The 27,649-nt window shown below is 37.6% G+C and overlaps 2 protein-coding genes across 4 annotated transcripts in view; one reads left to right on the top strand and one right to left on the bottom strand.

Annotated features, from left to right (window-relative positions):
* CP (ceruloplasmin (ferroxidase)) overlaps nucleotides 1-27,649 on the top strand; it is a 61,160-nt gene that overhangs the window by 30,741 nt on the left and 2,770 nt on the right. Inside the window, exons 10-19 of one of the 2 annotated variants that reach the window (XM_011958927.1) lie at nucleotides 3,922-4,072; nucleotides 5,399-5,611; nucleotides 6,715-6,922; nucleotides 8,550-8,689; nucleotides 10,369-10,497; nucleotides 12,842-12,948; nucleotides 13,873-14,089; nucleotides 14,527-14,666; nucleotides 16,086-16,248; nucleotides 18,785-20,016. In XM_011958927.1, coding sequence (XP_011814317.1) covers nucleotides 3,922-4,072; nucleotides 5,399-5,611; nucleotides 6,715-6,922; nucleotides 8,550-8,689; nucleotides 10,369-10,497; nucleotides 12,842-12,948; nucleotides 13,873-14,089; nucleotides 14,527-14,666; nucleotides 16,086-16,248; nucleotides 18,785-18,801 — 1,485 coding nt within the window. In that variant the 3' untranslated portion in view covers nucleotides 18,802-20,016. Of the gene's footprint in view, nucleotides 1-3,921; nucleotides 4,073-5,398; nucleotides 5,612-6,714; nucleotides 6,923-8,549; nucleotides 8,690-10,368; nucleotides 10,498-12,841; nucleotides 12,949-13,872; nucleotides 14,090-14,526; nucleotides 14,667-16,085; nucleotides 16,249-18,784; nucleotides 20,017-26,794; nucleotides 26,900-27,649 lie in introns of those variants that run through there. The other variant, XR_001003658.1, reaches the window with a different exon arrangement.
* Nucleotides 19,556-27,649, bottom strand: part of HPS3 (Hermansky-Pudlak syndrome 3) — a 44,922-nt gene continuing 36,828 nt past the window's right edge. For both annotated transcript variants that reach the window (XM_011958928.1, XM_011958929.1), the window contains 3 exons: nucleotides 25,608-25,814; nucleotides 24,867-24,957; nucleotides 19,556-20,398 (listed from right to left, as the gene is read on the bottom strand). In XM_011958928.1, the coding sequence (XP_011814318.1) occupies nucleotides 20,271-20,398; nucleotides 24,867-24,957; nucleotides 25,608-25,814 (426 nt within the window). In that variant the 3' untranslated portion in view covers nucleotides 19,556-20,270. The remainder of the gene's footprint in view (nucleotides 20,399-24,866; nucleotides 24,958-25,607; nucleotides 25,815-27,649) is intronic.

The raw sequence follows: 27,649 nt of genomic DNA, 5'->3' as shown, positions 1-27,649 counted from the left end.
TGATCTGCCTGTCTCGGCCTCCCAAAGTGCTGGGATTACAGGCTTGAGCCACCGCGCCCGGTAGTTTTTATTATTATTACATTAAATGAATAGCTTTAGTTGGAGAGAATTCATCTCTTGGCTATAATTCATCTCTTAGCTATAGTTAGTCTTTCACTCAGGAACCCTTTAATTCAAGTTGTCTTTTTAATTATTCAGTAAATTCTTACAGTCTTTTTCATATTTGTCCTGCACGTTTCTTATTGAATTCCTATTTTTTTAATATTATGCATTACATGGTATTTTCTAATTGCATATTGTCATTATAGAAATAGCTGTTAGTTGCTTAACATTTATTTTGGAGCTGGACATCTAAATATTCATTTCTTAGTTCAAGTAATTTCCAACTGATTCATATAGGTTCTATATTATCTACAAATAATGCTAATTCTCTTTGCCAGTATTTCAGATTTGTTCTATGTTCTTGCCTTATTATGATGGGTAGAATACTACAAATAATATTAAACAATAGTGGTAATAGCCAGTAGCCTTGTTTTGTGTCTGATCTTAATGAGAACATCTCTATTTATTTTACCACTGAGTATGAATTGGCTAGTGGTTGTGCTTTATTCTACTTCCAGTTCACACAGAGTGTTTTTAAAACAAATCACTTGTTTAAAAAACAAATCACTTGAGCTGCTCAAAAAACATCCTGTGCTAGGCACAGAATTCACTGGTAAATAAGACAAGTAAGTTTCCTGCTCTGACAGGTTTTTATTCTAGTGTATATGGGAGGAAGGAGGGGGATGGGAGGAAAGGAGATGAAGATAAGCAAACAAAAGAAAATGAAATAGATAACTTCAGAAAGTGACAAGTTCTGTAAAAAAAAAAAAAAGGAAAAATAGGGTAATGAGATAGTGAACAGATATTCTAGTTCAGATAATGTGGAGACAATATTTAATGTGATGCCTAAATTTCAAAGAGACAGCCTTGCAAAGATCTGAGAGGAAAGCAAAGGGAAGAGCTAATGCCAGAATGTCATATTTTATAAATTTTTTTTTTTAGATTTTCTTGAAATTATTATATAATTTTTCTCCTTCAATGTGATCAACTACAAATAAATATGACCAGCTACATTAAAGACTTTCTAATGTTAAACTATCTTTGTTAAACTATCCTTGCACTCTGGGGGAGAACAATACTTGAGTATGGTGAATTTTTCTTTAATATATTGGTGGGTTGAGTTTGATCGTGTTTGATTTAGAATTTCTCATTTAAGCTTATAAATGAAATTAATATCCATGGTTATATTATCTTTATTAAATAAACTAGGAATAGTTTAAATAGTTGGGAACCATCTGCTCCTTAGAGAGCTGAAAGAAACTACCTGTAAAATTATTTTGACTTTTAAAAAGGAGTAGTTTTGTTGTTTATGTATGGGCCCCCCCCATCCTATTTTTTTTTTTTTTTTTTTAGACAGAGTCTCGCTCTGTCGCCCAGGCTAGAGTGCAGTGGTGTGATCTCAGCTCACTGCAACTTCTGCCTGCTGGGCTCAAGCTATTCTCGTGCTTCAGCCTCCTGAGTAGCTGGGACTACAGGTGCCCGCCCCCACACTCAGTTAATTTTTGTATTATTAGTAGAGATGGGGTTTTGCCATGTTGGTCAGACGGGTCGCGAACTCCTGACCTCAAGTGATCTGCCTGCCTTGGCCTCCCAAAGTGCTGGGATTACAAGTGTGAGCCACTGCACACAGCCTGTTTATGTTTTTAATCACTATTTCATTTCAGCCATGAGTACTGGTCTAGTCAGGTACTTCTTTCTAAGTCAGTTGATCACACTTATTGCATATGATGGTTTACGTTTTTCTTTCCTATATATGTGATTATATTCCTTTCTCATTTCTAATGTGGTATTTTTTGGTTCTCTCCACCTTTTTTATTAGATTTGCCAGAGATTTATATATTTCTCTGGTCTTTTCACAAAATATATTTTTGGGTTTAGTCATTTTACCTGTGTTAAATTTGTTAATTTATGCTTTTGTCTTTATTAATTTTTCTCTGTAACTAATTTAAAAAATTTTTCAGATATTTACATTTATTTTTATTTGGTTTTAAGATAAAAAGCTTTTCAGATTCTTAGTTTATATGCTTACATTCCATACATTTTTCTTTACAGCGTTCTCACAGACATTACTTTATCTCAATTACTTGAGATTTGTTATCTCAACATTTCATTTTCTTTTTGATCTAAGAGTTATTTGGATCAAAAATGACATTCTTTTTTTACTTTTTGTCCTTGACTAGTAATTTTTAATTTTATTGCATTATGATCAGAAAACATGCCTGAAAACATTTCACGAAAGTTTTCTCTGTTGATCAGTATATAGGTAATTGTACCAGTCCCTGCTGGAATCCTTACACATCTGAAAATGACTTTTGTTGTACTTTACCTGGTGTTACATTTTTGTATCATAATTTTTTTTCTCAAAAAGATAAATGCTACTTCACCTTCTTCTGGCATTTATTGTACTTGGTAATTTCAATGTCAACCTGATTTTTTCCTTTCATGATAACATTTTTAAAATGGAAAATTTACCAGGACATTTTTAGGTATAGATCTCTATTATTAATTTTGTCTTGTTTTCAGGAAGCTTTTGAATCTGAATCCTCTAGTCTTTTCCCTTTGTGGTGGCAAACACTTCCACTAGTATTTCTTACGATTGTGCCTCCTCCTTTTACAACTTCTTTCTAAAATTATTACAATGTGTATATTTTTCATCTTCAAATGCTCTCATCCGATTTATGGGAGATTTCTTTTTTTTTTTTTTTTTTTTTTTTTTTTTTTTGAGACAGAGTCTCGCTCTATCGCCCAGGCTGGAGTGCAGTGGCGTGATCTCGGCTCACTGCAAGCTCCGCCTCCCGGGTTCACTCCATTCTCCTGCCTCAGCCTCCCAAGCAGTCAGGACTACAGGGGCCCGCCACCACGCCCGGCTATTTTTTTGTATTTTTAGTAGAGACGGGGTTTCACCGTGTTAGCCAGGATGGTCTCAATCTCCTGACCGCATGATCCGCCTGCCTCGGCCTCCCAAAAAGTGCTGGGATTACAGGCGTGAGCCACCGCACCCAGCTAATGGGAGCTTTCTTTAGATCACCTTCATCATTGATTCAGTTCTCTGCAGGATCTAACCTTCAGGTCTTTGCTTTAGTTCGATTTTTTCAATTTGATAATCACCTTATCATGTATCTGAAGGACTGATCTCAAGGGAAAGACAGGCAATAATCTCTATTCTCTCCTTTGAGAGTCAGTTATTCTCAGGGGCTCATTTGCTTTGATTCCTTTGACTGCCTTCTTCTGAACTACTGAATCATTTCAAAGACCAGACAGCATTTCTGCTTCCTTTTTTTTTTTTTTCCACTGGGAGAAGTGGGAGGAGGTGATAATGTTTGAACAGCTGGCTGGAGATTGTTTGAATCTCTGTTGGAATTCATTGGGAGGTTATTTCTTCATCCAGGATGATGATTTCTTCCTCAAATCTGCTTCCATCCTGCTCTGCCTTACAGAAATTCTTCTGGTTTTCATGAATGTGGATGGCATCTTTCCTGATTTCCAGCACAGACCCATATTCTCTCGTATTTTAACAATTTTTTTTCCTCTGGTGGCTTCAATTGGTATGTGCAATGTGAGCAGGAAGGCAGAGTTAGAACCTTTAGATGCAGAGAGAGGCTCAGATTACTATATTGAACCACGAATCCACTAAACAGATACCAAAGAAAGCTCTGGTGGTGAACTGAAATATTTCATGAACCCTAGTTTACAAAGAGCAACAGAAACTTCCGTTCTCATTCCTTCCCTTAGGCGTGTTTGTGCACAAATAGTATTGTGCACATGGAAGTCTTCTGTTTTACTCATTCCGTCTTCATCTCATTTTGTTTTGATTTACAGAAAGATGTAGACAAGGAGTTCTATTTGTTTCCCACAGTATTTGATGAGAATGAGAGTTTACTCCTGGAAGATAATATTAGAATGTTTACAACTGCACCTGATCAGGTGGATAAGGAAGATGAAGACTTTCAGGAATCTAATAAAATGCACTGTAAGTACTGCATCATCCACCAATCTACCAAGTTATTTTAGTACTGCATATGTAATGCTTTTAACTAAACCAAAATGTGAAGAGCTTTGCTCATTAATTATTTTTCAATAAATGATGACAATAGTGTCCTGAAGGTAATATCATTGGTTATTTGATGTGTCAGTCAATCAGTCATTATTTCACTTAATTCAAGATATGTCAATTACATGAATGGTCCTTAAAGTGTGGTCCCTGTATCAGTAGCCTCAGCGTCACTGAGGGACTTATTAGAAATGCAAATTCTTGGACCCCTACCCTGAACTACAAAGACCGAAACTTTGGAGATGGATCCCGGCAATCCATTTTCAACAAACTCTGCAGGAGATTCTGATGAACACTACAGTTTGAAAACTACTGGATCAGATGCTTTTCTCATGTGTGGCTCAATAATGACAGGCTCATTTGATTATTCAATATGCAGAAAGAGATGATCTCAGCCCTCAATGATTCTAACCCTTGACTGCACATTAGAATCACCTGGGAGCTTTCAAAAAATGACCAGTGCCCTGGAATACCCCCAAAGATTTTTATTTAAGTCTAATATTAGATTTTTTTAATACCTAGTGTAATTCTATAAAGTGGTTAGAGCTCAGAGACAGTGAGTTCATTATTCAAAAAGCCCACACCACTAATGGATATCAGTAAAAATTATTGTAGCTAGTAGAAGAAAAACATGTAAAGTTGTGTTACAAACTGATATTTTCAAGCTAGGTACTAGTCATGCTACCCACAATCTTTAAAATATTTCTTTTGATTCTGCATTTTTGTATATTTGGAAGCACTGAGAATATTATTCATCAAAAATAATTAAATATGCAAGATAAAGAAAAAAACCTCCTACATATGAACTTCCCTGTTATTCAAGATGAATTACAGACTTTTTCATCTAGAAAAGCAACACACTCCCAGTATATGGTGCACAGAAAAAGCTGTTATAATTCACAGATTTGGGTGCTCACAAATATAATCACTTAAAGAACTGGAAATGACAGAATCATTGTTTTAGCCAGGAAGAGTAGTGGGATTCCCAGGTTGCTAGGGACACTAGCATAGAACTTCAAGAACTATGCATTCAGCTCTGGTCCTCGCAGCCAGCGTCTGCTCTGGAAGTGCCAGGAACGGCAAGGAGTTGCAAGGACACTCCTGACACATAAAGCGTGGGCAGGCCTGAATAGGTCTTTTAAAAATTAAAAATTAAAAAAACAAAGTTGGTCCTGGAAAGTCTGTGAGGTTATCACGTAGTAGAATCTAAACCACTTCCAAAATGTTACTTCCCAACTTTCATAGCCATGAATGGATTCATGTATGGGAATCAGCCTGGTCTCAACATGTGCAAAGGAGATTCGGTCGTGTGGTACTTATTCAGCGTTGGAAACGAGGCCGATGTACATGGAATACACTTTTCAGGAAACACATATCTGTGGAGAGGAGAACGGAGAGACACAGTAAACCTCTTCCCTCAAACAAGTCTTACACTCCTCATGTGGCCTGACACGGAAGGTATATTTATTTAAAGCCAAGTCTCTAGTGGATGAATTTGTGTAGTTTTGGTTTAAAATTCTGTAGCAGAATGTGTTGGGCGATAAACTTATTCCTTCCCCAAGCCTCCCAAGTGCCCTTCCTATCTCTGAAAGAGCAAGTCCAGGCTACTATCAGCTGAAGTATGTACCAGATGGGTCTGTTTCGTAGTTACTGAGGAGAATGCAGAGTAAGAAAAGAACAGGGTGTGGTTTTTCTCCGCTTCCATAGGCTCCTCAAGATGATTCCTTTTTAGATTATGGTCCTTTTAAAGACAGCTGGAAAATCAGACTAGAAGGAGAATGACTCCCATAAATATTCTGCACCTAACCTTTTCATGTCTCTGTAGCCTAGATGTAGGCTGTAAGTAGAGGCTTGTTGGTTGCAAGTGAATATTCTATTTTAGCATTGTAGCCATGCAGATTCAGAGACATCTATAGACCTGGCTCTGAATGAGTAAAACAAACTAAAACAGAAGAGAAAGAATTTTAATCAAAATGTGAAAATATGCTAGCTTGTTTCAGGCTTTATTTGGTTTATGATATGCCACTGAAACTTAAGACCAATCCAGTGTCACCCTTTCCTCCCTTCAACAAATGTAAATACAGCGATGAACAAAAGAGATAAGATGTCTTATGTTGCTGCAATTCTAATGCAGGGAGACAGACAAGCAAGTATATTAATGCATGTATGTCAAGTGATTATAAGTACATAAAGAAAAATAAGGCAGGGGAAGGGGGTGGTGACTGAGAGGGGAAAGGGTCAAGATTCTCTCAGGAGGTGCTACTTAAGGAGAGATCAGAATAAAATGAGGACATGAACCATGAGGATATTTTGGGGAGACAGCAGAGGAAACAGCAAGTGCAAAGGTCCCAAGGCAGGCACACACTTGACCTGTTCTAAGAACAGCAAAAGGCCTTGGTGCATGGAGCAGGGTGAGCAGGAGGGGATGTAATCAGAGGTGTGGAAAGCTAGATCACCTAACTGAGATCACAATAAGGACTTCAGCATTAATTCTGAGGAAGGTGGAGAGCCCCAGAGGGCAGTAGCAAAGAAGTGACATGTTTTCTTATTTACCACTCCAGGGACTTTTAATGTTGAATGCCTTACAACTGATCATTACACAGGCGGCATGAAGCAAAAATATACTGTGAACCAATGCAGGCGGCAGTCTGAGGATTCCACCTTCTACCTGGGAGAGAGGACATACTATATCGCAGCAGTGGAGGTGGAATGGGATTATTCCCCACAAAGGCAGTGGGAGAAGGAGCTGCATCATTTACAAGAGCAGAAGTAATTCTCCAGACTCTGATTCCCAATTTCAGCTGTAATTTTAGGTTTCCTTTTCAGAGAAGTAAGAATTACACCAAATTTTAGAGAAAAAAAAAGTTGCATTAAACAATAACAACAAAAACAACAACAAAACACTTCCTAGGAACTTGTCCTCATTCATTTCTGTTTCTCTCAATTTCCTCAAGGGAAAATTTCCATTTACCTCCTTTGATCCTTTGGAGTCTTGCTTTCTTTTCTGCTGCAGTGTCTTCTCACATTCATGTGCCCTCACGTATCATTTCTTTTCAAACTTAACAAAAGTTAATTCCCAAATTCAGAGCAGAAATATTATTCCCCTTAGCAACAGTTTGTTGCTTATTTTTCCTTCAGAGTTTTCATTGTTAGTCTAACAGTCATTTCACATTCTTAAAACTGTAATGTATGGAATATTTTAAATGCTTAAAGGTGATATAGCAGATATAGTCTCTACCCTCCAAGAACTTACAGGAAAATATGGCACAACATTACCAGTAACATGTGCATTATGGAAAAGTACAAAATAAATTCTGTATGAATAGATGTAAGTAGAGGATGATTATTAGAGCTTCAGAAACATTAATTTAGAGCAGCATCACTCCATCACTTCTAGTTAGCCCCTTCTTCATACTTTCCCAAGCACGTTCCTCTCCATCATCCCCCTTACGTCATGCACTGACTGCATGGAGATGATCTGAGGGATTGGGGTGGGCAGGTGTTCAGATCCAGGGTGCATAGCACAACTGGTGACCTGTGGCTACCAGTGGTTACCTGGTTAGCTTGACAGCAGTAGTGAGTATGATTTGCAGTGTAAAGGAGTAAATATTTATTTTGTAATTGGGGTGAAATGGTTAAAAGGCTACAGGTGCCATTAGAAATGAAAACTTCAGGAAAAGGGAATGCCTGGGAAAATATGTCCATTTCAGTTCCTATAAATCAGAAATACTGGACTCATAAAATTTTAGAGTTATAACGTAATCTTAGAGATGATCTGTTCAAATATCTCATTTTAGGGATGAAAAAACTGAAGTTCCAATAGGCAGTGACTAGCTGGAGGAAATTTTCACTAGTGGCAGGGTAGAGGCCAGGACTCAGATGACTACACTCAAATGGCTAGGTGTGCCTTCTACCACACATAAAGTCTTTTTTTTTTTTTTTTTTTTTAAGACGGAGTCTTGCTCTGTCGCCCAGGCTGGAGTGCAGTGGCCAGATCTCAGCTCACTGCAAGCTCCGCCTCCCGGGTTTACGCCATTCTCCTGCCTCAGCCTCCCGAGTAGCTGGGACTACAGGCGCCCGCCACCTCGCCCGGCTAGTTTTTTGTATTTTTTAGTAGAGACGGGGTTTCACTGGGTTAGCCAGGATGGTCTCGATCTCCTGACCTCGTGATCCGCCCGTCTCGGCCTCCCAAAGTGCTGGGATTACAGGCTTGAGCCACCGCGCCCGGCCCATAAAGTCTTATTATTCTTTCTTACTTGGATAGAAGAGTGATGATTAAAAACTACTATAATTACTCTAATAAAAACTATATTTTTATTCAAAATTTAAAGTTTAAAACTTGTTACATTTTCATTAAGACAAATACTAACCTTAGTTCTGTTTTTTTTTTTTTAAGTGTTTCAAATGCATTTTTAGATAAGGAAGAGTTTTACATAGGCTCAAAGTACAAGAAAGTTGTGTATCGGCAGTATACTGATAACACGTTCCGTGTTCCAGTGGAGAGAAAAGCTGAAGAAGAACATCTGGGAATTCTAGGTATGTTAATAGCTCCAGTTTATTAGGTGTGGGTTAATGATGTGATGCTACCTGCAGTAACAGTCAATTCATATCTATGGGTTTCGTTTTCTTGGTTCATATATCAAAGTTGTTCAAATAAAAATTTAAAAATTAGTTATCTAATAAGACCTAAGTTTATTACATAACATGGCATAGTAAAATATTACTTAGTTCTCTTAGAAACAATGTATTATCCCGTATACTGATAAAATTATATATATTTTGTTTTTATCGAATTGATGCCTGTAGTTTTAGTGAAGTTCCCAGAAACTATTTTCTAATGAAATTCTGTATTTTGACAGAGTCTCGCTCTGTCGCCCAAGACGGAGTGCGGTGGCATGATCTCAGCTCACTGCAACCTGCCGCTCCTAGGCTCAAGTGAGTCTCCCACCTCAGCCTCCCAAGTAGCTGGGACTACAGGGATGAGTCACCACATCTGGCTAATTTTTGTATTTTTAGTCGAGATGAGGTTTCACTATGTTGGCCACGCTGGTCTCAAACTCCTGGCCTCAAGTGATCCACCCACCTCAGCCTCCCAAAGTGCTGGGATTACAGGCATGAGGCACTACACCTGGCCTTAATGAAATTCTTAACCAAATTCTCCCCATCATCCTACTCATTTCTCGCAAATTATAGCTATTTACTTTTAAAATTAAAATATAAATGATTAATTACAAGAAGAAATATACAAAAGGAAATTAATTACAACAGGAAATAAAAGAAAAAATGGTACCACACACTGCACAAAGCAGAGGAAAAGCTGCCTTCAATTTTTTTTTTTTTTTTTTTTTTTTTTTGAGACGGAGTCTTGCTCTGTCGCCCAGGCTGGAGTGCAGTGGCCGGATCTCAGCTCACTGTAAGCTCCGCCTCCCGGGTTCACGCTATTCTCCTGCCTCAGCCTCCTGAGTAGCTGGGACTACAGGCGCCCGCCACCGCGCCCGGCTAATTTTTTGTATTTTTAGTACAGACGGGGTTTCATTGTGGTCTCGATCTCCTGACCTTGTGATCCGCCCGCCTCGGCCTCCCAAAGTGCTGGGATTACAGGCGTGAGCCACTGCGCCCGGCCGCTGCCTTCAATTTTTTAGGATTCACTTTAAGACAGAAGGTCTAGATCTCGAGCAACACTGGTCTTGAGACATTTCTTTAAAACTATCAATTGCAGGGGTCCCCACTCCTATCCCCACCCCACTGTGTTCCCATACGGTCAGCATTCCCCTGAGGCTTGGTTATCCTCAACCCCTACACTAAGACACCAAGGCAAAATGGCATTGTTCCTGGAGCACAAAAATCCTACCAGACAAGAGACAAGCTAAGATTTGATAAAGGGTAGAAATGGGAGGGGTATCCCCACACCAAGGGCTGCAAAATGACTCCTGGTCAGATATCCAACCCACCATGATTAAATGACCAGTACTCTGCAAAGGACTTTCAGGCCAAACCTCCCCTAGAACTCTTAAGAGATAAACAAATGGTCTCCATCTTTATTTCCAGTGTGTTGATTCCAAATTCCCTGGGATGCAGTATAAATCCAAGAGTATTACAGCACAAACCCATGGGGAGAGAAACAAGTTATCTTTGCTGATCTTTGCTTTTATTACTAAGTTAAACCTTCTGCTTGGAGAGATATACAAGCCACTTTTCCTTTTCACTTTTGCCAGGTCCACAACTTCATGCAGATGTTGGAGACAAAGTCAAAATTATCTTTAAAAACATGGCCACAAGGCCCTACTCAATACATGCCCATGGGGTACAAACAGAGAGTTCTACAGTTATCCCAACATTACCAGGTACTTGTGGTGTGGGGTTGGGGGGGGTGTCATTTTAACAGGGGTATACAGCCTTTCCATAGATTACTCTCATCATAGAGAGTCTGGACCAAGAAAGTGAAAAGGGAGGTAGTTGTGAAGAGGGGATACAAGGAGGTGTCTGTGTGTATGCAAGTACATGCACATGTTCATACTAAAAAAAAAGTCCACAGGAGAGCTTAAGAGAAAAACCTGAAGGTAGTGGACATCTATGAATCCTCAAGGGTGAATCAGAGATGCTGTCTCCTCGCTCAGCTGGAACACAGCTCAAACGACATCTACCACACCGCATGTGGCTGGATGTTCCCACGCCTGCCTCCAGCACATGTGGTTCTAAGGGCCAGAGGCTGCTACTTGGAACTCTAAATTCCCCCTATCTAGTCCAGTATCTGGCATGTATTAGGGGATCATCAAATGTTTCTTTAATAAACACAGAGTAAAATCTTAAACAGATCATATACATACGTGAGCATTTTCTTTAACAAGAACCATATTTTTCTTCTATTAGTTATAAAACTGGCTTCCAGGAAAAGACTATTTCTCAATAACTTACCAGGGAGTAGCAAGGGTGCTCTTTTAGGTAGAGTGGTCAGGAGGGCTTCCTTGAGGAGGTGGCATTGTTGAAAACACTTAAAGATTGAGAAGTAATGAAATTCAGGTAATTGTACACAAAGAGATTCTAGGCCCTGAAGATAGGAGCATGCCTGGTGTGTTTGAGCAGCAGCAAGGCAACCAGAGGATAGAGAAAAGCACACAAGGGAAAGAATGCTAGAGATGAGATCCAGGAAGAGCTGGGACCAGATGGAGTACGGAGGACCTCAGACTCGAGATTTAAGACTGATGTTCTGATGGACACTTTTTAAGGGGCTGTTTTGGCTGATGTGTGGTTAAGTGACCATAAGGGGGCAAGGACAGACTCTGGGGTCGGTTAAGGACCATTGCAATAATCTGGGTAAAATAATCATCATCATCATCATCATCGAGATTTGGAACACGGTGGAAGCAGCTGAAGTGGTGAGATGTTATCATATTCTGGTTCTATTTTAAAGGTGGTGCTAAAAGGACCTGCTGGAAAATGGGCACTAGGGAGTGTCAGGGAAGAGAGGAGTCAAGCATGATCCCAAAGTTTTGGGCATTGACCACTGGTAGAAGAGCAGGTTGTAAAGGGGCGTGGAAAAGAGAAGGGAATGTTATTTTGCAGCTTATGAGAATAAGTAAAAGCAGAAATGGCAAGACAGTAATATGTGCAGGTGGTGAATCAATACTTTATATTCTAGTGAAATTTTCTGCTTAGAAAAAAAAGGGTGAGGACGTAGGAACAGCTCAGACTGAGGCTTGAAGAAAAAGTAAGATGTCTACCACATCACTTGAGATCATCTCTGTCATCTTGCTTGATTCTCTAGTGAATGTCTGTCAGACTCTGGCAGGTTAGTGTGAGAGCATGAAGATGTAATGGTGTGGTCTAAATAAATGGGATGGAAAATGAGTGTGGCTGGGATTGGTGAGTGCGCACGGCCAAAAGCCGAGGTCTGTGAGCAGTTGCACAGGAAGCCCTGAAGTGACTGGAAACGCAGATCAGACTGGAGAAAAGCCCAGAGCACATGCCCAGAGCCTTGGCAAAGTAGGAGGGTGAAGCAACTGGTTGTCTTCAAAGTGCCAAGGCCCAGGGTGTGGTTATGTCCTGTATGTGGGAGTAGTGACAAAACAGCACATGGTGTGATCGAATTAGAGGGACTGGAGGGGGGGGTAAACAAAATTGTGGCAAATCGGTGACTCATGAGATCAAGAGGTCTAATGGCTCCTCGCCAGGAATCATGAGCTCACTAAGGATGATCGTGAGAGAGGACAAGGAAAGGAAGACCATGCTGAAGCTGAGGGAATTACACAACATAGTCCAGATACACACATGCAGAGGAGATTACGGGAAAGGTACCAGCCACTGGGGAAAAATCACTTGGTACCTGAAGAGAAAAAAGTATATTAGGAAAACATACTTCATACTTCAAGCTAAGAAGAGATTGGTTGCAAAGTTTTTTCAAATTGTAATATTGGAAGTGCACCTCCCAGCTTTGTGGTATGGCAAGTGGGTTATAGCTAGTTAATTTATAATTAACTCAAAAAATGACAAAATGTTGTCTTAGTTTGTCTTAAAACTAAATTCCTGAAAAGAATCTTGAGTACTACAATTTTTAAAAACTAATTACACTGACATTTCCAGTTCCTGGGTCCTAGTTATCCAGGGTGTGTGTGTGTGTGTGTGTGTGTGTGTGTGTGTGTGTGATATAAACCAAATACAACCAGATCCATTAACACTTCATGAATTTAGGTGAAACTCTCACTTACATATGGAAAATCCCAGAAAGATCTGGAGCTGGAACAGAGGATTCTGCTTGTATTCCATGGGCTTACTCTTCAACTGTGGATCAAGTTAAGGTAAAGTGTAAATCATTTGTTTTATGACACTTCCCAAAACAGACACACAATTGAAGGAAGATGAGGTTAGCATTTTCCTGTGGTCCAATTATATGTTAAAATCCTAGGAAAATAAGCTGTTTTGCAATCTACTTTAGCAAATATGCTGCTACCTATGACACACAAGACAAAAATCTAACATTTCCTAATATGATACAGCTCAAAGGCCTTTCAAGATCATATTCGGGAAGTTTCGATATTGTCTTGTGGGTCACAGGTAGCCACTGAAAAATTGACAAAGAATGGCAGTATATTTGCATTTCAGATCATTCATTCTGGTGGAATGAAGGCAGGTTTGGAGAGGGAAGAGACTGGAGGTTGGGAGCCCGTTGTAATACATGGGGCAAATTTCAAGGACCTCTACTGTGAGGAGGGCGAAAAGAAACGGAGTGAGTTATAGATAGGTGGGTGAAGTGCCTGAGTGAGCCAGAGGGAAGTGGCTCCTTGATAATTCAGAGTTCTGGCTCAAACAAATGAGTAAATTTGGTATTTGTGGTGCTATTTATTATTATACATTTCATTCATCTATGAATTTTTTAGAGACTGCCATAGTGCTTGGCTCACACTCAAGAGTTCATGAGTTTACAGAACAAACCAACACTGTTCATTTGGGATTCTTTTAAAATCACTGCTCATTGGCTGAGTTAATTTTTGCCTCTGCAGATATTCTGTTATGTCAGCATCACCACATGACCTACTTACTACTCATCATTGTTCCAATTTAACTACTTCAAGTGAAAAGTTACTGAATTGGCAGTACCACATTGGGCAAAGTCTACTTCAATCAGTCTCTCCAAAATTCCTGAGGCCATGGGTGTAAAGTCTCAGTTCTCTGAAATCCTGACCTACATCACAAGGGTTACTGAAGATTTTCCTTGTTTCCAGGATCTCTACAGTGGATTAATTGGCCCCCTGATTGTTTGTCGAAGACACTACTTGAAAGTATTCAATCCCAGAAAGAAACTGGAATTTGCCCTTCTGTTTCTAGTTTTTGATGAGAATGAATCTTGGTACTTAGATGACAACATCAAAACATACTCTGATCACCCCGAAAAAGTAAACAAAGATGATGAGGAATTCATAGAAAGCAATAAAATGCATGGTATGTTACATTATTCTAGAAGAATTTTTCTACTTTTTTATCATTTTCTCTTTCAAATAAAATTATTTTGGAGACTATTCATTTGTTTTGTCTTAAAATAAACCACTTCTGCTTCACTTTGTATGTGAGGCAGAATTCTGTTCACAACAAAAAGGGGATTATGCTCAAAATCTTTTGCTAATTTATTTTCCAATTCCAAAATCTCATTTCCTTTGAAATAATCCACAATTAAGATTAAGACTTTTGGTGCAAAGTGCCTAGAAAAGCAGTGTATGATATTATTCACTTTAAAGTATCGATTTCCCTCATTTGTAGTAAAATAAGTCCTATAACATCAAAAAGATTCTTTACATTAACCTAATAATCATATTTTCTTTGAAATAGCCATTGGTTTAAAATATCCTGAAAAGTAACATAAAACCATATGCTTTCCCTAGCTATTAATGGAAGAATGTTTGGAAACCTACAAGGCCTCACAATGCACGTGGGAGATGAAGTCAACTGGTATTTGATGGGAATGGGCAATGAAATAGACTTACACACTGTACATTTTCATGGCCATAGTTTCCAATACAAGGTAAGAGCTATCCATGGCAATTACTCTTGCTCTGTTTGAAAATGTTTTAATACAAGTGAAGAAAACATTTCCTCAGAGAGACTTATGAAAAATTAAAAGCTGCAAAGAGTATAGCTGGTGCTTCATATCCGTGGATTCCCCATCCAGGATTCAATCCTGGATTGAAAATATTTAGGAAAAAATAATTCTGCAAAATTCCAAAAAACAAAACTTGAATTTGCTGCACTGAGATGTGGAGTCCATGGAAATGAAATGATTTGTAGGCATTGTATTAGGTATTATAATAATCTAGAGATGATTTAAAGTACATGGAAGGATGTGCGTAAGTTACATGGGAAATGCCATTTGATATAAGGGATTTGAGCATCCATGGACTTTGGTATGGGGGCATTCCTGAAACCAATCCTCCATAGATACTGAGGGATGACTATATAAGGCACAGCAATTTCAATGGACACACCAGCCTTTGTTACACCTTGAGCTCTTCCTGGGATTTGGATTTTTAACTGAATTTTCATGGAGTTCTGCTCACAGATTCCTGATTAAGGCAACTGAGTGGAATTGCTAACAAAGAGGGTAGGAATGTTCACATAATGATGGATAAGAGTAGAGACCACAAGACTTTATTATAACCCTTGCCCTGCCTGTTCTAAGTTCTGTATCTTAAATGGTTTGAGGTGAGCAAGGTTAGGTGACAAGCAACTTGGTCTGTACATCTCAGTCTTACTTCTGCTCTTTCTCAGTACTGATTTCAGCAGAAGCCAGTGGCCCTCCTGGAAATGCTTTTTCCTTATGCTTTGGGCTAATTTAGAAACTGCAGAAGTTAACAAAAAGCATACTGCAGAAAGCCTGTTTTGTTCTCTGCATTTTGTTTTACATAGATATATTGTATTCTTAGTGGGCTTTCAATTCTACCCTTGTAGAAATAGACTATTAGCACCCAACTATTGTTTCCAGTTGAGACCCCCTGAAGTGCCTCTGGTTTTTGTCTTTTTCATCAGCCTCCTTTTCTGCTTCCTTTATTATTTACCTTGACTTACAGCTTCACAGACAAGCTAGGATAGATTCGGCAAAAGTGAGGCTAGGGCTGAAATGGGGCCACAGCTGAGTTCCTTTTGTGTAGCTTAAGTGCTATGACAAACAGGCAAACCAGAATCAAGGTATAGGAGGTTTGTGGGTAGTCCTGATTGATGAATTCATTCTCATCATATCTTCACACCCACTTGATGTGGATATCAAAGACTTAGTAGGAAGACAAAAACCACATTTTACCGTTTGTATTAAACACAGAAACGAGCTCAATTTTTTAAAAACAGATTTATCCATTTTTTTCAATATCCTTGAGCTGACCATTAACAAATGACATGAGTGAACTCTCATATACAATATTATACATTATTTGTCATTTTTCTAATTAAGCACAGGGGCGTTTATAGTTCTGATGTCTTTGACATTTTCCCTGGAACATACCAAACCCTAGAAATGTTTCCAAGAGCACCTGGAATCTGGTTACTCCACTGCCATGTGACTGACCACATTCATGCTGGAATGGAAACCACTTACACTGTTCTACAAAATGAAGGTGAATATCCAGGTAGTAATTCTCGAAGCCATATATAAAAGATATAATTAAAGGAACTACTTTCCTAAATACTTCCCCCAATATGAAGCATCAATATGAAGCATTTGTGAATCTGCTGCACTGATTTCTTCCTTCTCTGCCTCCAAACAGGATTTTTTTCCTGCTAAATGGTGAGGGATACTGCTCATTTCCTGACAGCCAGAGCTTGTAACAGCACCAGTCATTTCTATGTTAATACAAATGTGTAATTATACCTAAAGCTGATATAAGGGAAGAGTCATGTTATTTACCAAGAAACAAACCACTATTTACATACGACACATTTAAAATCTAATTTCTTTCTTAATAAAAAAACAATTTTTTTTCTAGATGGCACCTCCATGTAAAAGAAGCCCAAGACAATCCCAAATAATATAATTTCAAATAGGCAGTGTCTTTCTGTGCTTCCAAGGGAAAGGAGGACCCTTACTGATTATTGTTTGTGAAAGATCCAGGGAAGAAACAAAATTTACATGCACTGCTCCCCAACCCCTGCAATAACCCTCCCCATGTGTAGGTACACACACACACTCACACACACACACACACACACACCTTAAAATGGAGAAAAATGAACAGTTTTTTTTTTGTAGGATTCCTGCACTGTGGCTGCAGGTTTTGGTCTTTCCTGGGTCTTTCGAGTTGAAGATTGTTGTAATTGGAAATGGTAAACCCAAAAGGAGGAAATTATGTAAAGAAAACCAATCTATGTCTTTCCTCCCTAAAATGGGGAAAAAAGGGAACATACAAATAAAGAAAATATAAATGTAAATATATTTCAAGATTTAAAAAGCTCTGAAGGGTTAACCTTTAGTGTAAATGAAAAGCTTTAATTTCTACTCCTGGGTCTTACACTAACAACTTATATCATGAAAAACTATTTACATTAATGCCCTTTTTATTAGAGCAGTCACTGATAACACTAGAATATTAAAGACTCTGACAAGCCACTAAATTTAATGCCAATAACTTGAACAAGGTGAAGAGAGCCAAATATGATGAGAAAGAAAACTTTAGTCTTTAAATAACACTAGTAAACCATGTGGTTACATGTGGTTGCATGTAAACCACACAAAAGGATAGTCTTGCTCAGAAAAATAATGGTGAGTAAGTAACATGGAGGCATTTGGGGAATTCATGTGTGCAAATGCCTAGCATGCTGAGTATGGTACTACAGGGTAACCCTACACACACAGCCACAGAGAAGATTCCTCCTGTGTATAACAACCGTGAAAGAAGAGGGAGATTACTGCTTGGTTAAGAAAGTTGAGATAGTTTTTAAAGCTATAGGACAAATTATAGAACAAATAGCAAATATGAAGGAAAAATCAACACTGGATAAAGAATTAAAGAGAAATTTGACTTTTGCAATGAGAAAAAGTATTGCATGAGACTGAAAGAAGCAGACTGAATAAAAAAAGATAGTTTGAACTATCTTTGGCCCATAAAATCAGTAGCTAAGTTTATCAGTCTGAATCATCTTTAAATAAGTCCAATAAAGCTTTGAGCAAGTTTACATTAATTATGAGTCTTAGAAAAGTCTGCTTAGCTTTAAATTTCTTACAGGCAGGGACTATGTATTCTGTATTTCTAGCTAAGTACCCAAATCCAATACAATAGTTTGCTTATTGAATATATAACATATTAATTCAATGAAGAGAAACTTTTAAAACTTTTTTTTGACATAATTTCAGATTCCCATATACCTTTCACCCAGATTCCCTAAATGTTAATGATTTGTGTAGCCACACTGGCTTTCTCATTCTTTTTCCTGTCTCCCTCTCATGCTCACCCTCTGTATATATACACACAGACATGTATAGACACACACAACCATCTTTCCTAAAAACAAGAATATTCTTGTACATGACCACAATACAGTGATCAAAATCAGAAAAGTAACAATGATTTAAAAACTAGAGATCTTCTTCCAACGTCACTAATAATCCTACTCATGTTCTTTATAGAAAAAGAAAATCCCGGATCATGTACTGCATTGTTGGCATGTCTTTTAAGTCTCTCTTACTCTGAATAGTTCCTTAATATAGGGCAGCAACTTTGTAGAATGTCCTTCGATTTGAGTTTATCTAATGTTTCCTCATGATTAGATTTAGGTTATGTACTTTTGGCAAGACTATCATGGCATGATGTTGTGTTTTTCTTAGTACACCATATCAGGAGGCACAAGATATTGATCGGTTCCATTACTCGTTAACTTCAAGCTTTGGTTAAGGTGGTGTCTGCCAGGTGTCTCCATTGTAAAGTTATTCATCTTCCCTCTACAATTAATAAAGATCTTGTAGGGAGGAAAGTAATCTTTCTTTAAATAAAGCAGCAATAGAATGAGAGATTTTTAAACATATAAAAAATAGAAAAATATAAATGAATCAGGAATAAAGTAACATTAAAAAATCAGAATACATTTAAAGAACCATCTACCCATTTTTTAACCATATTATTATTTTTAATAATGGTCTTAAAATTTCTTTTTCTATAGACACCAAGTCTGGCTGAATGAAATAAATTGGTGATAAGTGGAAAAAAGAGAAAAACCAGTGATTCATAACAGTGTATGTGAAAGTGTAAAATAGAATGTTACTTCGGAATGACTATAAACATTAAAAGAAGACTGAAAACATACAACTTCATGCATTTGTGGGGGAAAACTATTAATTTTTTGCAAATGGAAAGATCAACAGACTATATAATGATACATTGACACTTGTACATTAGTTAATAAAATGGATTCATATAGTCTAATCATATCACCACTATTAGGGTTGTATAAAACTGCATTAAAAAAAAGATCTATGACCAGATATTCTCCTGGGTGCTCCTCAAAGGAACACTATTAAGGTTCATTGAAACGTTTTCAATCATTGCCTTCCCATTGATCCTTCTAACATGCCATTGACATGACACCTAATATTCAGAGGGAATGGGCAAGGTATGAGGGAAAGAAATAAAAATAAAATAAATAAAATAGAATGACGCAAATCTGAGTTTTGTGAACCCTTGAAGAGATGGTCTAAAGGACGTTATCTGGAACGTCCAACTCTGAAAAACAGAGTTGAGAGACAATTCTATATATCAAATCCTGGTAAGGATAAACATTGCCATTAGAAGAAAAGCTTCAAAATACACCTGTGGCAGACGTCACGTGAGTAGAATTTCTGCCCAGCCTTAACTGCATTCAGAGGATAATATCAATGAACTAAACTTGAACTAAAAATTTTTTAAACAAGAAGTTATAAATGAAGACACATGGTTGTGAACACAATGATATATTTATTTATTTTCACATACACGCTAGCTAAAACAGCAAGAGTACACATCAACAAAAAATGGAAACAAGGCTTTGGCTGAAAAAAACATGCATTTGACAAATAATGTTAATAGCTAGACAAGAAGAAAGTTAGCTCTGTAAACTTCTTCATTTGATTCAGAGAAACAGAGCATGAGTTTTCTTAAAGTAACGAGAAAAGGAACAAAAAAAAATGAGGTTTGAAATTTTTTACCATGGCAAAGCATTAACATCTTTCTCAAAAACATAGAGAAATCTGGAAAAATCAAGAAGATAAAATTCTGGACCAGTTAGTGACATTCTTTCAAGCATACTTGCAAAATGTTTCCTTAAAGTGTTCTTGGGATGAAAATGATTGTCATGTCACCAACAACAGTGAACTGATGTTGTTCCTTGGAATAAAAGTCAATCCCCACCTTAAAAAATATATGGCTTCTCCGAGGAATTCTTATGTCTTAAAGACTTTTTATATTCTAGACAATTAAATTGATCGAGGTCATAAGTTAAGAAATGAATAGTTACCACTACAGGGTAAGGTAAGCAGTCTGAAAACATCTGCATCATAAATGTGTGTTTGTGTGATATATATAAAGTCAAAAACTCCTCTGCTTGTACTTTGGCATTCAATTTTTAGAAATTCAGTCTCAAATGTCATTATGGTATTTTTCAAATGATACCTTTAAGTCAATGATTTCTTTCGACTGCAATAGAGAAGATATGGCAAGAAAAATGCTGCAGTACCATCTTCTGGGAGAACATTCATGAAATCCTTCAGTTCTAGTTCCACAGCAACAATTGACAATGTTTCTGTTTGTAGAAAAGAAAAGAATATGTGAATTAGAACTGAAACTCTGTCTTTCATTCAATCTATTCTTCTTTTTTTTGAGACGGAGTCTCGCTCTGTCTCCCCGGGCTGGAGTGCAGTGGCCGGATCTCAGCTCACTGCAAGCTCCGCCTCCCGGGTTTACGCCATTCTCCCGCCTCAGCCTCCCGAGTAGCTGGGACTACAGGCGCCCGCCACCTCGCCCGGCTAGTTTTTTGTATTTTTTAGTAGAGCCGAGGTTTCACCGTGTTAGCCAGGATGGTCTGGATCTCCTGACCTCGTGATCCGCCCGTCTCGGCCTCCCAAAGTGCTGGGATTACAGGCTTGAGCCACCGCGCCCGGCCCATTCAATCTATTCTTACTTAACCAACCAATTAGAAGCCAGTTCAGGCTGGGCGCAGTGGCTCATGCCTGTAATCCCAGCACAGGGGGCTGAGGTGGGCGGATCATGAGGTCAGGAGTTCGAGACCAGCCTGGCCAACATGGTGAAACCCTGTCTCTACTAAAAATACAAAAAAATTAGCCGGGCATGGACCTGTAATCCTAGCTACTGAGGAGGCTGAGGTAGGAGAACTGCTTGAACCCATGAAGCAGAAGTTGCAGTGAGCTGAGGTCGCGTCACTGCACTCCAGCCTGGGTGACAGAGCAAGACTACATCTCAGGGAGAAATAAAAGAAGCTAGTTCAGATAACAAAATGTTATAACTTCAAAGAAAAAAATCAATCTCTTAAATCCATAGGCTTCTTTATGGTTGTAACTTATTTTTCCTTACTAGAATCCTTTGAAGTTTATTTTATATCAGCCACATGAAATTTGGATTTATTACTTCATTGCTGAATTACTCTATTATTTTGCAATCGATTTCTACTGTCCTCTAAAGAAAAGTACAATCATTTAAATACTTTTTTTTAAAGCTAAGCCTACACTGAAGCTAATTTATAGAGATTGTTTGATAGGATAACACCAATGTTTTCCCAAATTAGTTCCTATTGTAACATTTCATGTTATTAATAAGCACAAATCTGTTTTCACGACCATTTACTTCTTTTTTCCCCAAACTGCGATAGTGTTCTAATGAACATTTTTTTTTTTTTTTTTTTTTGAGACGGAGTCTCTCTCTGTCACCAGGCTAGAGTGCAGTGGCATGATCTCAGCTCTCTGCAACCTCTGCCTCCTGGGTCCAAGAGATTCTCCTACCTCAGCCTCCTGAGTAGCTGGGACTAAAGGTGTGCACCACCACGCCCAGTTAATTTTTGTATTTTTAGTAGAGACAGGGTTTCACCATGTTGGCCAGGGTGGTCTCAATCTCTTGACCTCATGATCTGCCCACCTTGGCCTTCCAAAGTGCTGGGATTACAGGCATAAGTCACTGTGCCCAGCCCCAATGAACATTTTTAATATTAAGGAATGTAACATACATTAAAAAAAATGCAACTTTATGATTCTCCTGCTTCTTAATAGATACATGCTGCCCTCTCCTGGAATAGAAGGGTGAAAGTTATGAACAATGTTCCCAATAAACATCCACTTGGTCTTACATCTTCTATCCACATGTCAGTGCCATTCCCTGTGTGATCGTTGCATGCCCGTCACTTACTCTATTTGCAGAGTAAGTGAAATATAAGATCCATTCCAAAGTCATCCGTCCAACATGCAGCAAGCTAAATTTTTCTTTACACAAAAGAATGAACTGCCTTTGTTGCTAAAGAGTTAATGAATAAAGCAGCAATGGTTTATAGAAAAGACTCCTAGTTCTGGAATTCAGAGAGACTTGGGAAGAGATCCAGACTCTTCCACCTACTCACTGACTGGCTTTAAGAAAGTCACTTCATCTCCCAATCTTAGATTCCTCATTTATAATGTAGTTGTACTGTTTGCTAGCTTCCACAGTTCCTGTGAAAATTCAGCTAAAATACAATGATGCAAATCTGACATAAAATCAGACCTTAATAAACAGCAACTACTAACTAGCTTGCAAAATATATGTGAAAAATATGAATTATTGATGTTTTCCTATCAAAGCAGTTTACTTACCTAAATGTGGAACCTGTAAGTAGTATCTCAGAAACAAAAAAATTAAGTTGGAGAGCTAGTGTGGAGTTGCTATAGAGTCAACAAAAATCTCACCACTTCCCAATTCTCCTCTTCTCCCAAATAAGGAGGGGATAATACAGGTTATCACTCCAAGAACAAGGTCAATATCTTAAATTCATAGAGTACTTTAAAAATTAATAGAGTACTTTCATATATAACTTCTCTTTAATTCCTTCTAGAATCCTTTGAGGTTTTTATTTAATCCAAGCCCCATCCCAAACAGGGTAAACTAATGGGTATTACCCCTGATTTAGAGTTGGGAAAATTGAGGTTAAGAGAAGGTTAAAATTACTTGCTCTATTCCACTCACCAGCTACCTAAATCTACAAGTTACATATAAATGATCTATCTAAATGTAAACCTGTACCCTTAAAATCTTCCAGTATGTCTAGAAACTATTTGTCAAAGGTTGAAGATAGTTATTTCTGGATGGTGGATTTTAAATTATTTTTAAATTTAATGTTTGTAATTTACTACAGTACCAGAATTTTAAAAAATAAGCATGGCTGATTACAAAAACAGTACTGAATATTTCCTTAAAACAACCAACCAATCCACTAACCCCTGTTTTAATGGTTCTATATTAGTGTGGTAGCTGTCAACCAGGAAAATTTTGTCACACAGGGGACATCTGGCAACATCTGGAGACATTTTTGCTTGTCATAACTGGGGCAGTAGTATTGACATCTAATGAGTAGAGACCAGGGATACTGTTTAATATCCTAAAATGCACAGGAGAAACCCCTATGCACATGGACAATTATCTCGTCCAAAATGTCAACAGTGCCAAGGTTGAGAAATGGTGTATTACAGAGATAAGAAATCCAAACTCCTAAGCATGTAAGTCCCTGAGCTCCATCTCCAACCTCACCCTCTTGCAATTCTGCCTAACATTTAACTTTTGATTCAGTCCTGAACTTCTCATTTAGTGTCATAACACTAGAAAACTGGCTTGCGCTAGCACACTTCTAAGTAGCACACCTAGAACTCAGTTCCAATTCTCCAGATCCCAATACAGGGCTATTCTCAGTGTACAGGTGTTAAGAAAATGCCCTTCTGTGAAATAAACAAAGTTCTTTAGCTGTCTCTGTTTCTAATCAATGAACAGTTACAGAATGCTTCCTATAGGAGAGGCATATTGTTGGTGAGGAAAGTGTAACCATGAAAAATGAATAAAACACTATGCCAGCTCTTGAGGTATTACAGTCTAATAAAGGTAAATCACACATGGCACTTAGTCTCATTAGCAATACACACACTCACACGTATGCACACAAATGTATTCTGAAGACAGAGAAAAATGTAACATTTGGAGGAATGATTATGGGTGAGTTGGGGGTGGAGTGTGTGGATGTGGATCAGAAAAGGATGAAGAGTCTTCTGATTAAGATAATGATGATGCTGAGATGTAAAAGATGCGGGATGTCTGTACTGGAAAGTGCTCCACCAACACAAACAGTCAGTGATAAATTATGTAAAGGGTATGCAAGTAGGGCAAAGCAATCAGACACCTGACACTTCCATCTTCTAAAAACCTAAAGCAATCAGGGAGATGGATAGGACTGAGAATAAAGTCACCCCTTTCCCTTCCCAATCACAAGCATACAGCTTTAATTAAAGGGGGATCTTCAGAAAAATAATCTCCAATGGCCACTAGGCCTTACATTTTAAAAATCATTGCCTCGGCCTTACATTTTAAAAATCAACTGTCTTGGCTAGAAAACACAATTTCAACACTGTCAATTTCTAATATTTTATGTGCTCTGCAATCAATATACCCATACCCTTTGTCATCAGGAAAGCAATTCACTAATTATATTAATGCACAGCAGTATAGAAACGGATTACATATCTATCAAGATTTATGATTACGAATTATGAAAATTCCAATAACTACTATGCTGTAAAATACTGTACAATCTAGATACTCAACTTTTAAATCCTTGAGGTTGTTATTCATGAATACTTGCTTATAATTATGTTTAACAGTAATGATCTTAACTTCCTACATGAAATAAATTAAGTACTCTGATCATTGATAAAATGTGTAATTGCCTTAATGACTACTCACATTTTAAAACATTGATGCTGTCATTTTCTATGACTGTGATAATTTGTTAAGTGTTTGAAAGGATTAAGTTAAAAGAACATAGTTCTGTGACTAGGGGATAAATGAATATCAAATGTCAAGGGGAGGGTATGTGAATGCTGAAAACAAGCTCCCCAGACGGTTCTGAAAGGCCCTCAGTCTCACTTGAGAATCACATGAAAATACTTGAGAAAGAAGGCTTCACCAGATTTAAAACTGAGACTCTTAAGTTTATAATCAAGCAAAAAAAAAAAAAAAAATCATTTTACCTTTTAATGATGACAGGTAGAGCTGATATTTCTCTCCACCACATTTTATTCTCCGACAAAGTTCAGGTAGCAGTTTTTTCCACCACAGAGTCTATCTTAGGAAAAAATGAATAAATTTTAGTTTGATGCATTCTATTCTCAGATTTCAAACAAGAATAAGAAGACTGTGCAGGAAAGCACAGGGCAAAAATACATCATTTTGTCTAAGGCAGCTAACTTTGTTATAACAGAAGTTGTATCAGCAGCCAGTCTTCTGCCTTAACTATAACATAAAAGTCAGGTTTGTAACTTGAAAACCCAGTAATACATATGTTGTACATATGTACATGGCTATTTTCAAGAAGTAACAGACATATCCCGTTGTCATCTCTTATGTGGCAAGAAGGAAGGAATGAAGAAGAAAAAGAACCAAGGTCCAAAATTATTCTAATTTCTAAACTAAAAATCGTATGGCAGAGAAAATATTTTCCCATCATATACTGTTCCCAAATCTTCAGGTAATCAACTACTTCATCTTCAAACAAAAGATTTGTAATGATGATAATATACCATCTCCATATATTTAACAGCATTTAATAGTACTCAAAACACATAACATTATTAAACATATATGCTCACTGGACCCACACAGCCCTGAGGTTGGATTAGCATAAATTGTCCCCATTTTGCAGGAAAGGAAATGAGGTTATCAAATCTGATTATCACGGATCAAGCCTAAAAACATAATCTGAAAAAGCGTACCCGGTTCTCTTCTTTCAATTCATGATTAGCATATGGAATGACTGCCTCTGGGCATCTCTCTAACAGTATGTCTATGCACTGTTCATACTCTTTCAAGCGTGTACGACACAAAACATGGACACTGAGGCCGGCAATAGTGTCTTCTGAAAGCGGCTCCAAGAACGGAATAACGGAAGCTATGTCAAATGAAGGACCACATATAAGAGACTATGAACAGAAAAGTGAAATGTTATGAAATGAGGCACCTCAAAAACTAAAACACAACATACAGCATTTAGTTTCTTAAGACTAAACACTCACTTGCTGAAAGTAAAATAGAAAGAATGCCATATTAGAGTATATGCATGTGGTCCTTATTTAATAAATCTAAGTAAAGTATAATCTTGAAACTACCTCTAGTATAAAGATCTGTTTAATAGAAAGCAATCATTGTTAAATAACATTATTTTATTTGCTTTGTGTGGACTGCAAATTAAAACCAATGGACATTCTCTATCCTAAGGGAATAATCAACATTGTGGTTAAAGATCTATGTCCAATGACGTTCACCGCAAGAGTATTCACAATATTGAAAATTTGTAAGTAATCTATATGTTTAACAACAAAGGATAAGTAAACACATATGGTACACTCAGATAATGGAATATTACACAGCCATCAAAACTATGTTTTCAAAGGCTAGTTAATAAAAAAATGCTTATGATAAAATGAATAAAAAAATTTCAAAATGAAATTATATTCTGAACATGATCAGTTTTATAAAATCTACATAGGTAAATGCACATACAGAAATATTGTCGGAAGAGCATGGCAATTTGAAACAGCACACAGGATGGGTCAACAAAGCCTACTCTTTGTTTTCTTTACATCCCTTCCTGCATTTTCCAAATTTTCTATAATAAGCACGTGCCACATACATATGCAAAAATACAATTTAACACTTAATAAGACTAAAGCGATTGTTTAGAACTAGTCATTGTTATCAATACCACTTTGTCACAAGATGAATAACAGCGGGCAGTATTATCTCGGAATTTACAACTTCACCAACATTTACTTTAAGCAATTAAACTATATACACTACTTTTGATTCGACCACAAAAATAATCTCCACTTTCCCTTTCTCCAGGATAAAGATGAGATGGTCATATCCTAATTTTCTTGTCCCTGCCTCCTTTTTGCTACAGCATCTTCTGAGGCTCACAGGAGAATATGGAATGTGATCTATCCAGTCACAGTCAGTGTGATTATTTTATTCCAAATATCTACCAAGGAATGACCAGGAGAATAAGGTTGGTCCGTTTTCTTCCTGCAAGTTTAATAAATTATTCATGTGAATAATTTCCTGACAATCAGATGGCAGAGATGAAATAAGGTTGATAATCTCTCACTCAAAGGGTCTCCCAACATGGAAGAAAAGAGATTATCTCTCTATTTAACTCTTGACTAATCCAGATAATGGGGAAGGGAGTGGGGGCAGTAGGAAGGAGCAAGGCATGTGTGCCGAATTATGACTAAAATAAAACTAGTCATAACTTCAACTACCCATGAACTTTTCCTTAGTTTTATCCATGTACTCAGGAAGTTTGAAAATAAGGCCAGGTGCAGTGGCTCACACCTGTAATCCCAGAACTTTGGGAAGCCAAGACGGGAGGATCACTTGAGCCCAGGAGTTCAAGGTTACAGTGAGCCATGATTGCCACTGCACTCTAATTTGGGCAAAAGAGTGAGACTCTGTATCTTCAAAAAAAAAAAAAAAAAAAATTATAAAAGTTTAGGCAGATTATGTTTCTCCTTCAATAGCAAAGATTTTCCACCTTTAATAGCAAAGATTTTCCTTTTAAAATATTTTGAAACAAATTTTAAAAGATCACTGAATTATACTTTTTCAAGCAATGATTATAAATATGCTTTAAAGATTTATCAGGAAAATTTAATAGCACTTATTCCAATTACAATTTTAAATATGTAATTAGTGCATATGTTCTAGGAAGGCAAAGTTCCACTGTCTTGTACAATGCTCCCCATAACATCTACAGCAC

Source organism: Colobus angolensis, unplaced genomic scaffold, assembly GCF_000951035.1.
Source record: "Colobus angolensis palliatus isolate OR3802 unplaced genomic scaffold, Cang.pa_1.0 Scaffold48, whole genome shotgun sequence".
Classification (NCBI taxonomy): domain Eukaryota; kingdom Metazoa; phylum Chordata; class Mammalia; order Primates; family Cercopithecidae; genus Colobus; species Colobus angolensis.
Note: the sequence above shows the minus strand (reverse complement) of the source record. Positions and strands in the feature narration are given on the sequence as shown.